The 13,518-nt window shown below is 45.2% G+C and overlaps 1 protein-coding gene across 7 annotated transcripts in view; it reads left to right on the forward strand.

The window, feature by feature from the left end:
* DLGAP4 (DLG associated protein 4) overlaps positions 1 to 13,518 on the forward strand; it is a 143,186-nt gene extending 129,668 nt beyond the window's left edge. For 6 of the 7 annotated variants that reach the window (XM_019972357.2, XM_019972356.2, XM_070801612.1 and 3 more), the window contains 3 exons: positions 9,901 to 9,992; positions 10,681 to 10,836; positions 11,689 to 13,518. In XM_019972357.2, coding sequence (XP_019827916.1) covers positions 9,901 to 9,992; positions 10,681 to 10,836; positions 11,689 to 11,907 — 467 coding nt within the window. In that variant the 3' untranslated portion in view covers positions 11,908 to 13,518. Of the gene's footprint in view, positions 1 to 9,900; positions 9,993 to 10,680; positions 10,908 to 11,688 lie in introns of all 7 variants that reach the window. The other variant, XM_070801613.1, reaches the window with a different exon arrangement.

A 13,518-nucleotide genomic window follows, 5' to 3' on the forward strand; every position in this document is an offset into this window, starting at 1 on the left:
ATTTGGATTCAGTTCAGTTCAGTCCCGCAGTCGTATCCGACTCTTTGCGACCCCATGAATCGCAGCACGCCAGGCCTCCCTGTCCATCACCAACTCCCAGAGTTCACTCAGACTCACGTCCATCGAGTCAGTGATGCCATCCAGCCATCTCATCCTCTGTCATCCCCTTCTCCTCCTGCACCCAATTCCTCCCAGCATCAGAGTCTTTTCCAATGAGGTCTGCCTATAAATAACATTTAAAAAGGAAAGAAAAGGTGGTTTGAACAAGACTTGATTTCTCTCACATTCAGGAATGTGTGCAACAGTAATGCTGTAGCCCCAGGCTTGCTTCTTTAGGTTCGATGTCATAATCGGCTTCCATTCATGAGATCTTCTCATCTTTCCCAATGGCTGCTGGATTCCAGAACCCCGAGAGCATTCCAGCTGCAAAGGAACCAGTAGCAAAATAGAACAAGCCAGCCCCACCTACCACTCCCACTTCTATCCCTTTGACCAGACTTCTCATAGCTTGTCGCAAGGGTAGCCTGGGAAATGCCTGAGTCCGGGCAGCCATGTATGTGCCCAGTTAAAACTACAGGTCCCCCCCAGAGTACTTGTTTTCAAACGTCTGTGCCGCGCTTGCTGGACAGAGTGTGCATATTAGAGATAGGACATCATACTAACAGCAGAAGTCGTTATTCAACCCTGGTACTCATGTAACTTATTCTATGACTTTGCATACCATGTCTCATATTTTCCGTTTGACAGTACTTTGTCCTAGAAAATCCAGTTTGCCTGAGAAATTCCTGTGTTTTATTTCATCTGAATAAAGTTGCTGTTTCAAACAAAATAAAGAAAAGGTTCTACTTCTGAGGGAGAAGGAGAGACAAATGCTAGGACAACTAGCCATAACCACCATAGAAGTTATGCACCGTATTTCTGTTCCTTTAACACTTAAAATTGTAAAAGCAAGTTATTCAACATTTTTACCTTTCTCCCAAACAACACAAAAGCCTTAACATATAATTTATCTAATTGTTTTCTTATGATTTAAAACCGCACACATTATCATTATATAATTTTCAATTATCTAAATGTGTGTATAAATAATAACTCCCATGTGTTTATCATTTTCTTTGTTCATAATTCCTTATCTCAGATCTTCCTTCCTGGATCATTTTCTTCTTTGCTGAGTTCATCCTTTAGAACTGTCTTTTTTTGGCTGTGCTGGGTCTGGGTTGCGTCACATGGGCTGTCTTCGTTGCAGCGTATCAGCTTTCTCTAGTTGGGGTCTGCAGGCCTCTCTAGTTGCCCACAGCATATGGGATCTTAGTTCTCTGACCAGAGGATCAAACTAGTATCCCCTGCATTGGAAGGTTGATTCTTAACCATTGGGCCACTAGGTAAGTCCCTAGAATTGTCTTTAGTGAGAACCTGGAGAACTGGCATTAACCCTGTTTTGATTTATCTGAAAACCTTTATTTTTGCTCTCATTCTTATTAACCTTCATTTTTATTGTGAAATACACATGCAAACAGTAGACAGAATAAAGAAAAATTTAGAACACTCCTTTTCTCACCACCTAGTTTACAAAATGGAGTATTACCAGGCTCTTTGGACCTGGTGATAGATCACCTTCTCTCTGCCATAGCAGTAAGCACTATCCTGATTCTGTGCTAGTTATGCCCTTGCTTTTCTTTATACTTGTACCACATATATGTGTGACCCTAAGGAACATACTGTTTAGTTTTGCCTGTTTTCAAAATTTACATTCATAGAAGCCGGGTGTCTGAATTCTTCTGAAGCTTGCCTTTTTGGTTCAGCCTGGTTTGTGAGATTCATCCATGTTAATGCATGTACGTGTAGTTCATTCTTTCCATTGACATGCAGCATTCCACCGTATGAACATGTTGCTTATCCATTCCACTGATGAGCATTTGAATTGCTTCTACTTTTTGGTTGTGAGCAGTGTTTTTATAATAGTATTAAAATGTAATTTATATATCATAAAATTCACCCCTTGAAAGTATACAATTTAGCGGTTTTTAGTATATCCAGAGTTGTGTGACCATCACTGCTACCTAATTTTAAAACATTTTCCTTACCCCAAAAGAAACCTTGTACCCATTCAGCCATCACTCTAGGAAATGGCAACCCACTCCAGTATTCTTCCTGGGAAATCCCAGGGACAGAGGAGCCTGGCAGGCTGCAGGCCATGGGGTCACAAAGAGTCAGACACGACTGAGCAACTGAGCACAAGCACTAAAACACGCATCTGCTTCATTCGCTATAGATCCGCCTGTTCTGAACATTTCACACGCATGGAATCATACGCGATGTGTTCTTTCATGTCTGGATTCACTCTGCCTAATGTTCTTGAAGTTTATTCATGTTGTAGCATGTGTCAGCACTTCACTCCTTTCTATTGCTGAACAGTATTCCATCGTGTGGATATATTGCATTTTGCTTATCCATTCATCAGTGGTTTCCGCTTTTTGGCTAGTAGGTATTCTTTGAAACACAAAAGTTTAATGGAGTCCAGTTGGTTTTTTTCATCTGTCGCTCGTGACTTGCTGTCAAGTCTACGAAGCCGTTGCTAATCCAGCCTTGTGAAGATTTACTCCTGTTTCCTTCTGAGAGTTTTATACCTTTAGTAATTACATTTAGGTCTGTGGTCCATTTTGAGTTAGTTTTTGTATGTGGTGTGAGGTGTTGGTCCACCCTCATTGTTTACACTCGGATATCCAGTTGTCCCAGCATTTATTAGCGAGACTCTTCTTTCTCAATTGAATAGTCTTCTATCTTTGTCAAAAACCAGCGGACTAAATGTAAGGATTTATTTCTGGACTCAATTCTATTCCACTGCATTAATGGACATGTGTATACTTAGGCCAGTACCGTACTGTCATGATTACTGTAGCTTTGAAATAAGTTTTGAAACTGGGAAGTGTGAATCCTCCAATTTTATTTTTCAAGCAAAAGAAGTTTATGGCTAGCTCTCATTTTCTCACTAAAGGAAGTTCTAAAGTTCATACTTCATTTTTCATTTCCATATGAATTTTAGGATCAGATTGTCAATTTCCTCAAAAAACAGGCAGATAGGATTTTATTTTGATAGGGATTGTGTTAAATCTGTAATTCAGTTTGACAGGTGTTGCCATCTTTTAAGTCTTCTGATCATGAACATAGGCTATCTTTATTTTTTCTTTCAGTACTGTTTCGCAGTTTTCAGTGGACAAGTCATATTTCTTTGTTAAGTTTATTCCTAAATATTTTATTCTGTCTGATGGTATTGTAAATGAAGTCTTTCTTCATTCCATTGTCAGCTGTTCATCGTTACTATATAGACACAATTGATGTTTGTACATCAGTCTCGTATGCTGCAACCTCTCTGTTTTGGGGGGAATTCCTTAGGATTTTTTATATACATTATGTCCCCTACATATGAATGAGTTCCACTCCAAGAGCACATCTGTAAGTCGAGTTTGTTCATAAGTTTAACGAAGTTGGCCTCGGTATCCAACTAACACAATCATTTATATAGTACTGTACTGTAATATTATTTTCATGCAAATAATACATAAAAAACAAGTACAGAAGTAAAGAAAACATTTTTAATTTTACACTACAGTACCTTGAAAAGTCAGGCAGTACAGTGCAAGAGCTAGCATCCAGGGGCCGGCACTAACAGGCAGGAAGCGTCACTGACTAGAGGAGGGAGAGGCGGTGGGAGACAGCGCGGCTGAGCGACGTCGGCACGGGAGACGGGCAGGCTGCAGTTGCACCCAGCCTGACCCTGATGGGATGCGTGTTCTCATCTTTGAAAGTTCACAACTTGAATGTTGGTACGAAGGAGACTTACTGTAAGTGAAAAGACAAATTCCTCCAACCTGTTCTTCTTCAGGAATATCTTGGCATTGGCTCTTTGCTTTTTCCATATACAATTTAGACTTGGCTTTTTAACTTCTATGTTGAGGTTCTGACTGGAATTATATAAAATCTGTACATCAGTTTGGTAGAAAATTGATGTTTATAAATGAGTCTTTTGTATCCAAGAACATGATTATGTCTCTCCATTTATGTAGGTCTTCTGTAGTGTCCTTCATTTAAATTTTATATTTTCCACACAGAAGTTTTACATATTGTTTAAAGATTCGTTAGATTAGTATTTTAATTTTGGAAAGATGTAAGTAGTATTTTTATTATTGTATTCTTTTTCTTTAGTTGATGAAATGCTCTTGCCCTTTTTATTGATCTTGTATCTAGAAATACTGCTGTATTCTTATTTGTAAATAAGGAATTGCTTTTAGCATTGTACCATTGTGTATGATGTTTACTATAGGTCTCTTATAAATACACTTATTCTGGTTAAGAAAATTGTTGAATTTAATGGAATTTTGTGTATCTATTTAGATAATCATATTGTTTTTCTAATCTGTAATGTAAATTTATTGATAGATTTTTCTCCTTTCTTGTCTTATTTTTAGATTAATCAAATATTTATTTCCACTTTTCTCATGTTAGCTTATTGTTCTTTTAGCAGTTACTCTGTATCCTTGACTTGGTAAGACTAAATTAATACTTTTACCACTTCACAGATAATGCAAGGACCTTGATCATGTGTACTATGGCCGTGAGATATTTCAGTTCTATAAATATGATCTCACTGCCCCAAGACATTATTGTTGTTTTATACAATCAATATTACCCACATAATTACTCTTTTCTTTCTGGTAACACTTCACTTCTTTATTTCTGTGGTTATGAGGATCACTTTCCTCTGCCCTAAGAACTCCCTTTAGTATTTATATTAATACAGTATTTGTCTTAAAATCTCTGTATTTTTCCCTTTTTTTGAACAGTATTTTTTGCTAAGTATAAAACTCTAGGTAGGTATTGATCTTCTTTCAGTACTTTTATTTATAAAAGTTACTATGTTCTGGTTTCCAGACTTTCTATTGGAAAGTCAGTCTTCCTGCTGCTTCTTTGAAGAATAGTTTTTTTCCCCTTTGCTTTTAAGATTTTTCTCTTGTATTTGAGTTTTATCCATTTTTACTAGGATACCCAGGTATGGTTTTCTTTTTGTTTTTCCAACTTGATGCTCACAGGGTTTCTTGAATCTTCAGCCTGAATAAATTTCATCAGTTTCAGAAAAGTCTTGGCCATCATTTCCTCAGATCTCTGCTCCATTTTATTTCTTCTCTCCTTGTAGACTCCAGTTACACATATTTTAGACTGCCATGTCATTTCTTCATTTTCTCTTCTGAATTTTCCTTCTTTTTTTTCCTCCTCTGGACCTCAATCTGGACATTTTCTGATGGATTATTTTATAGTTTAGCTGTAATTAATCTACAAAACTTATCTATTGCAATCAGTGGGCTTCCCTGATAGCTCAGTTGGTAAGGAATCCAGTGCAGTGCAATCCGCCTGCAATGCAGGAGACCTGGGTTCGATCCCTGGTTTGGGAAGATCTCCTGGAGAAGGCAATGGCTACCCACTCCAGTATACTGGCCTGGAGAATCCCATGGACTGTATAGTCCATGGGGTTGCAAAGAGTGGGACACGACTGAGAGACTTTCACTTTCACTGCAGTCAATTTCAGTATGTTTTTAGTTCTAGAATTACATTTTATTCTTTTTGCTAGATTTCTGGTTCTTGGCTGAAATTCCCCATCATGTCATATATTTTCTTGGACGAACTCAGTCATTTTACAGCCCTTGTCCAGCGCTTCTAGTACCTGTATCCCCTGCGGGTCTTTTACTTTTTTCTGGTTTTTCTCTTTTGCTGTGCAGTCATTTGGTCCTACCTCCTGGCATGTTTGGTAATTTTTCTAAATTTTTATTTTTCATTTATTGGCTGTTCTGGGTCTTTGTTGCCGCATGGGGTTTTCTCTAGTTGTGGCGCACAGGCTTCTCATTGCAGTGGCTTCTCTTGTTGCGGAGCACAGGTTCTAGGGTGCTCAGGCTTCAGAGGTTGCAGCTTCTGGCTCTAGAGCACAGGCTCAATAGTTGTGGAGGCTCACAGGCTTAGCTGTCGCACAGCATGTGGGATCCCCCTGGATCAGGGATTGAACCTGCGTCTCCTGCATTGGCAGCGGATTCTTTACCACTGAGCCACGAGGGAATCCCCATGCTTGGTAATTCTTATTCAACACCAGAAACTGTATATGAAAACTACAGAAATAACTTGAGACTCGGGATGATTTTTTTTTTTTTTTAAGAATGATTTTCTATTCTTCAAGAATGGATTTACTCTTACAGACAGTAGCATAGGGCGAAACCAACTTAATCCAATATGAGATTCAGCTGATTCAGAGCTGGGTTTTGTGACAGCTTGGGGTATTTCCAAGCCCCTCCTTCTTGGCAGACACTGAGCTCCAATTTTTGTCTTGCCCCCATCTTAAGACGGCTGGAAGCTTTGCTCAACTTAAGGTGCTTTCCCCCAAGTCCTGTCTGCCTTGTAGCTCCGAATTCCAGTTTTGGTCTGTCTCCCTGTCCCTGTGGAACTACCACAAGCTCTGCCCAGCTTCTGAGACTCTCAGCCACCACTTCGTCTTTGGAGCACTCAGCTTTTTGCTGCCTATAAACTTGGGAGGCGCCTTGGGATAACAGACTATCAGACTCACCTGGTTATAGTTTCCCTTCTCACTAAAACCTTAGCCTCTCAAATTCTGGCTGCTTTGGTAATTTTTTAATGCCTTGAAAGAGATATTTTGTTGTTTTGAGTATCTTATTTAGTTTTTTTTGTGGGTTTTTTTTTTAAGTTCAGTTTATCTGATAGTAATTGGTTTTTCATAGCCAGAATCAGAAGTTATTAGAATTTTCTAATATTGAATCTGTCTTATAGTACCAGAATAAACCCAGCTGAGTTATATTACTTTAGTACATTGTTGCACTTTTGTTAATATCTGATTTAATAATTTTGCCTTTATTCTTGATAATTTGGCTGGTAGTTTTCCCTTCTCATCCGTGTCTTATTTTAGTACCAAGGTTCTCTAAGCATAAAATGAGATGGGGTGGTTCTTCTAGTCATAGCCTAAGTCATGATCACTCTGAAGAAATTTCTTTTCTTCCATTTCCTCTGTCCTTTTAGAACTCTGACGGATGTATGTTAAGTTTCCCTCTCTCTTCCATGTCTCTCAGTCAGTATCAGTTCAGTTGCTCAGTCGTGTCCAACTCTTTGTGACCCCATGGACTGCGGCATGGCAGGCCTCCCTGTCTAACACCAACCCCTGGAGTCCACCCAAACCCATGTCCATCTCATTGGTGATGCCATCCAACCATCTCATCCTCTCATCCCCTTCTCCTCCCGCCTTCAATCTTTCCCAGCATCAGGGTCTTTTCCAATGAGTCAGTTCTTTGCATCAGGTGGCCAGAGTATTGGAGCTTCAGCTTCAGTCCTTCCAATGAATATTCAGGACTGACTTCCTTTAGGATTGACTGGTTGGATCTCCTTGCAGTCCAAGGGACTCTCAAGAGTCTTCTCAACACCACAGTTCAAAAGCATCAATTCTTTGGCACTCTCTCAGTCACTTTCTTTTAAATAGTCTCTTCATTATAATATACCTACTTGCTTCTTCTTTTTTTTTTTTTTAAAGTATTTATTTTATTTTGCTGCACCAGGTCTGGGTTGCCACATGTGGGATCCAGCTCCCTGACCAGGGATCAAGTCCAAGCCCCTGCATTGGGAGCACAGAGTCTTGGCCACTGGAACTACCAGAGAAGTCCTCTAGTTGCTTCTTCTATTTCTTAAAAAAATAAGGTACCTAAGTGCAGTCTTATGATGAGGAATTCTTCAAAAGGGACTTCTTTTATTCCCATTCTACTTTAGACCAAGCCAGGTACATACACCCACTGCTGCTGCTGCTGCTAAGTCGCTTCAGTCATGTCTGACTCTGTGTGACCCCATGGACAGCAGCCCACCAGGCTCCCTCATCCCTGGGATTCTCCAGGCAAGAACACTGGAGTGGGTTGCCATTGCCTTCTCCAATGCATGAAAGTGAAAGTGAAGACGCTCAGTCGTGTCTGACTCTTAGCGACCCCATGGACTGCAGCCAACCAGGCTCCTCCGTCCATGGCATTTTCCAGGCAAGAGTACCGGAGTGGGGTGCCATTGCCTTCTCCAACATACACCCACTACCTGCAGTTATTCCTGGCAGCTTTAAGATGTCCATCTAGCAGTGTAAGGGTTTTACACCGGGAGCTTTTCCACTCCTGTCCCCTCATCCTTGCTGGTTTTCATTACGGTTTATTCTTTGTTCTGTGACCATCATGACCCTGGTTTCTGTGATGCCTGATTTTTCTCTTGCAGTAGTTCCAGAGCTCATGTCTTACCTCCTTCCATGCTCTTAAATCTCTTTTCAGAGCACCTCAATCTCTGCTTTGAACTACCGTTTAAATATCTGTGGCTACATGTCACACTTCTCATCTGTTCTCTGGCAACAACTTCCTGGTAAACACTTATCTGCCATTTGCTGCTCCTATACTATGTTGAGCTCCTGCATGGGCTCCTTTGTAAACTAATTTCTAAATGAGGTGGAATTCCTCCTAGATAAGCTGTTTTAAGTAGACTGTTATGGGGGAGGAGGCAGGAGGGTGTCCCAGGCTGGCAGGAGCTCCTCAGCATGGCGACGGGCGCAGTGCGTCCTTCAGCCTGGTCTTCTCTCCAGGACACCAGAGGGCAGTTACCAGGCAGTGTTGTCGCCCCCTGCCCCCCACCTCGGTGCTGAATCAGGTTCAGGGAAGCTCCTGTTGCAGTCCACACCCCTTTTTATTTCAAACAAGAGATTATTGGTTCTCCTCTCAAGTTATGCTACTTTTAAGAACTCAAAACTGTCACCTTTATCTGAGCCCTTCAACTGCAAGAACCGCCCCCCGTGTGGCTGTCGCTGCACATTGACACTTCCTCATATACTGTGCTCCAGAGCTCCATCAGGAGACAGCGTTTACCGTGCTCTGGAGCTCCGTCAGGAGACAGTGTGCGTTTTGATTTATGTACTGTTTTGCTTTTCAGTGATTTCTAAGGGGGTTAGGAGATAGTATTGTCTTCCTGTTACTTTATTATTTTGATGACATACTTTATTATTTTGATGACATACAACATAATTAATTTTTTTACTTTAGAAAAAAAAATATTTGACTGTGTCAGGCCCCAGTTGTGGCCTGGGGGAGCTTTCACTGCAGTACACAGGCTCTTTGTTGCAGCCTGTAGGCTTCTCTTTCGTTGTGGCGTGTGGCTCGTGGGATCTTAGTTCCCTGACCAAGGATCAAATGCGCACCCCCTGCATTGGAAGTGTGGAGTCTTAACCACTGTACACCAGGAAAGTCTCCCCTGCCACTTTAAAAACAGAAATCGCACTAAAAGACTTCAGTCTGGTATTCCTGGGCTGAACACTTCATGGTTAACGCTGCTCTTTGCTCTTAAGGCTTGTGTGTTCCTAATGCAAGTGGCCCATTCTTGTCGTGTCCTATCTTTTCTCAGGGCTCCTGAAATTAGCTGTGTCATTTTCTGTGTGTGTTTACTCTCAGGAAGAATTTGAATATATATAACAGGGGTTATCTTTTCCTTGAAGGTTTTGTAAAACCTCACCTATAAAACTATATAGGCCTGGTTCCTTTTTCTAGAGAAGATTTTTAACTCCTGCTTCAGTTATTTTAAACAATTATTGGTCTAATCAGATTTTCTATTCCCTGTTGAGCCTATAGTAGTAATTTGTTTCCCTGAAAAGTTTTTTTCCATTTAAACTCAGTTTTCCGATTTATTGCTGTGAAATATCCTTAGCAACTAGTGGGTTAATTACTGTGTAAATAAAATGAAGACTGGCTGCCATCACCACATGATGACTGGTATCCTGAGGTGATGGGGAGGGAGGTGAAACCAGACCTTGTGCTCTGCTCAGCCTTTCTCCCCCTTCTCTCTCAGTCTTAGGGAAAGTCCTCAGTGCTGTGGGCAGTGCCCAGCTACTGATGTCGCAGAAATTCCAGCAGTTCCGGGGCCTCTGTGAGCAAAACTTGGTAAGTGTGACTCTTCTTCCTCCACAGTGGGGGCTGGATTAGCCTCCGAGCCGCTGTGGCCTCCTCCCTGACATGGCAAAGGCCCTGCCCCCTCAGCCATCGGAAGGATGACACTGCACGTGTCGGTGCCCCCACCAGAAAAGGGCCGGGGTGCTCCTTTCAGGTCTTTAACACCTTCTGAAATAGAAACGTGAGCTCTGTGTAAAAACAGACAGTCAAGGTAAGAACTAAAGAAATAACCACCGTTAGGCTTGGCGGGTCTCCCTTCTCCGTCACCCTCACCTGTCCGGCGGCAGCTCTTCCTGTGGGGAGCCTCTTTCCGTCCGGCCAGGGCTGGGGCACAACGGCCAGTGTTTGTCTCTAGGACCAGTAGGGGTTTGGGGGTTCACTGAGGAAGTCATGAGGAGTGTGTTAGCTGAGAACAGAATGATGGGAGGGCACCCCCATGGGTCTGTAATCACACCAACCTGGGAGTGATGCTGCCTCCTCCCTATGAGACGAGACGAGTCGCCCGCCAGCCACACAGTAGGCCCCGAGGGCCTTCCTCACCAGAGCCCGGCAGAGGTGGTGAAGGCTTTGTTACCATGTGCATGAGAACCCACGCAGGGTCAGGAGACCATACTTGGGATGGGGTGCAAGACAAACCCCCCTGCCCTGCTGGCCCCACTGACCCACCTCTGTCCCATAGAACCCTGATGCCAACCCACGTCCAACGGCCCAGGACCTGGCAGGGTTCTGGGACCTGCTCCAGCTGTCCATCGAGGACATCAGCATGAAGTTTGATGAACTCTACCACCTCAAGGCCAACAGCTGGCAGCTGGTGGAGACCCCCGAGAAGAGGAAGGTGAGCATGGAGCAGTGCGGAGGGGAAGTCCAGGGACAAATTCCTGGTCGGCAATAACGCTGCCCACATCGGTCAGTGCTGCTTGGCTCCCTTCTCCGTGTGTCGTCTCTGAGCTGGGGGCTCACGTCCATCAGTGTGTGGGGTCCATGCTCGGCGCTCGTCCAGCATGCCGCTGGTTCTGTGTAGTTGAGGCTGCCCCCGAAGCATGCCTTCCTGCCCTGCATGTTCGGAAAATGGGACTCCGGGAGACACATGCCCTCAGCCTGGAGCGCTAGTGTAGTCACAGCTGTTGGAACGTCAGAGGCAGAAAAATGGTCCTCCTCCTAGGACCACGCTGCCAGGAGTCCAGGGGTCTGGACCGGATTCTGCCTCCCAGGCCGGCCTCGTCCCTGAGGCCCGGGCTTCCATCTGTGAAACAGTGGTGCCCAGTGACCCCTTCGGTTATTGGGTACTGGACTGTGGCCCTTGTGAGTTCTGATCCCCTAGAATAGCACGTGCAATGTGATCTGGGAGTCGGAGGCCCTGAATTTAAATCCCATCTCTCGCTGTGTGATTCCTGCGTGAGTTTTGGGCTCTCAGTGGTTCCAAGCAGGGGTGGGAAGAGGTGGTCTGTCTGTCCCCTCCTCCTAGAACTCTAGGATTGTGAGCTTGCTGTTTGCTCCTCTGCCTCGTGCTCTTCCCACCATCATCGCTTCTTGTGGCTTCCTGGTTCCAAATGTGTGTTGCTTGTGCCCGATGCAGGGGAGCTGGGGTGGAGACTCCAGCTGCCAGCATATGGTGGGTGGTAGTGCCGCCACATACACGGTGGCGCCTTTATTTTATTTTTCTTCCCTCCTCACTGTCTCACTAAAGGAAGAGAAGAAAGCACCCCCTCCGGTCCCAAAGAAGCCAGCCAAATCGAAGCCGGCAGTGAGCCGCGACAAGGCCTCTGATGCTGGGGACAGGCAGCGGCAGGAGGCCCGCAAGAGACTCCTGGCGGCCAAGCGGGCAGCTTCCGTGCGGCAGAACTCAGCCACAGAGAGCGCGGACAGCATCGAGATTTATGTCCCTGAGGCCCAGACCCGGCTCTGAGACCAGGAAGCAAGCAGTTTTAAATCATTAAACAAAAACCACAAACTAAATGCAAATGGAACAAAATTTTCTCAACCTTTAGTATGGTCATTCTGTCTAGAGACCCTGAGCCAACTTTCAAATTGACGCATCCAAGGGCTCACGATTTGGCTTCTTTGGGTCCCTCCAAGCTTTAGGTTATGGAGACTTCACACACACACAAAAATCAACAAAAACATGAAACTAGGAAACTTTTTTTTCTCCTCTTGCTGGCCACGGCGGACTAGATAGATGGACTTCGGCAACTCCCCGGCCCAGCCTCCAGACCACGGTCTTTTTACTCGTTCTGTCTAATGAGAGCTTAAACTAGCCTGTTTACAAGATGACCACAGCCCAGGGCCAGCCTTGGGCGCCTGCCATGCCCTTCCTTCTCCCGGCTACCCAGCTCTGACCGTGGAGTTCTCATCCTTACGTTTCTCTTTGCCCTTCAGAGCTCACACAGGGGTCACCATCCCGACGCTCGGCTTTCTGGTTCTCAGCCCTTTGTGTGGTTGAGCCCAGAGGACAGAGAGATGGACACGCGTCCCCCCCCCCACCAAGTGCTCACACACAGTCACACACGCGCGTGCACACGATTGCAGGTTCCTCCCAGCAGAAGCGGCCCTCCCACGCGCTGCAGCCTCCGGTCTCACCTTTCCGAGACCGGGAGGAGGGCTGAGGTCTTGGGGCGGGGGGGGGGGGGAGGGCGGGGTGAGATAAAAACCACAGCTACCACACTCCAGACTCCCGCCTTTTTCTCTCTCCAGCCCCTTCCTTCCTTCAGCAAAAATGTATGACTCAGAGTGACTTGCTGGGGCCACTCAGGAGAGGGCCCCTGTGCTCCAGGGGTGGTGTGCCCTGGCCGAGCCCATGTACAGCGCCCGAGGGGCGGGCGGCCGTGTCTGTACGTACGTGTACATATGCACATAGGCCTTAGAGTGTATATTTACCAGTCGCCCCTCTGCTCACCCGTGCCCACCAGCGCCGCCGCGGGCTCTCGGGGCACCTGGCAGGAGGCGGGTGTGTGAATAGCATATATTTTTACATGTACTATATCTAGGTGTGTGTACAAGTGTGTGTAAAAATATATACCTTGTGTGTAAGCAGCCCTCCCCCCCCCTTTTTTTTTTGACTCTCGCCTGCCCCCCACCATGGGCCCATCTGCCCAGCCTCTGAGTTTTTCTATTTTTTCACCCCAATCATCCTTCTCTCTCCCCAGCGCCACTCCCAGCCCCACTCCCAGGGTGTCATGAGCCCTGCGCTGCAATGGTCCAGGCCTGCAGGGTGAGGGGAGGGTGGGCAGGGGGCAGGGAGAAGGTGAGGCCGGCCCGCAGCGAGCTCTGTGCACGAGGCTGCGCGCTCCAGTGGCCACGGCTATGGTATTGGGGCTGTCCTCTGTCCAGCACCCACCGCAGGGGGCCTGGGTGAACTGCGGGCCTGCTCTAGGGCCCATTCCAGCTTGGCCGCCGTCTGTGACCTTGGGCAAGTCACTTGACCTCTGTGTGCCTCAACTTCCTCCTCTGTAAAATGGGGACAGTCCCCGCCCCTCCCTACCTCACAGGCATGTTGTGAGAATAAATGAGGTAATGTGTA

The sequence above is a fragment of the Bos indicus genome, chromosome 13 (assembly GCF_029378745.1).
Source record: "Bos indicus isolate NIAB-ARS_2022 breed Sahiwal x Tharparkar chromosome 13, NIAB-ARS_B.indTharparkar_mat_pri_1.0, whole genome shotgun sequence".
Lineage (NCBI taxonomy): Eukaryota > Metazoa > Chordata > Mammalia > Artiodactyla > Bovidae > Bos > Bos indicus.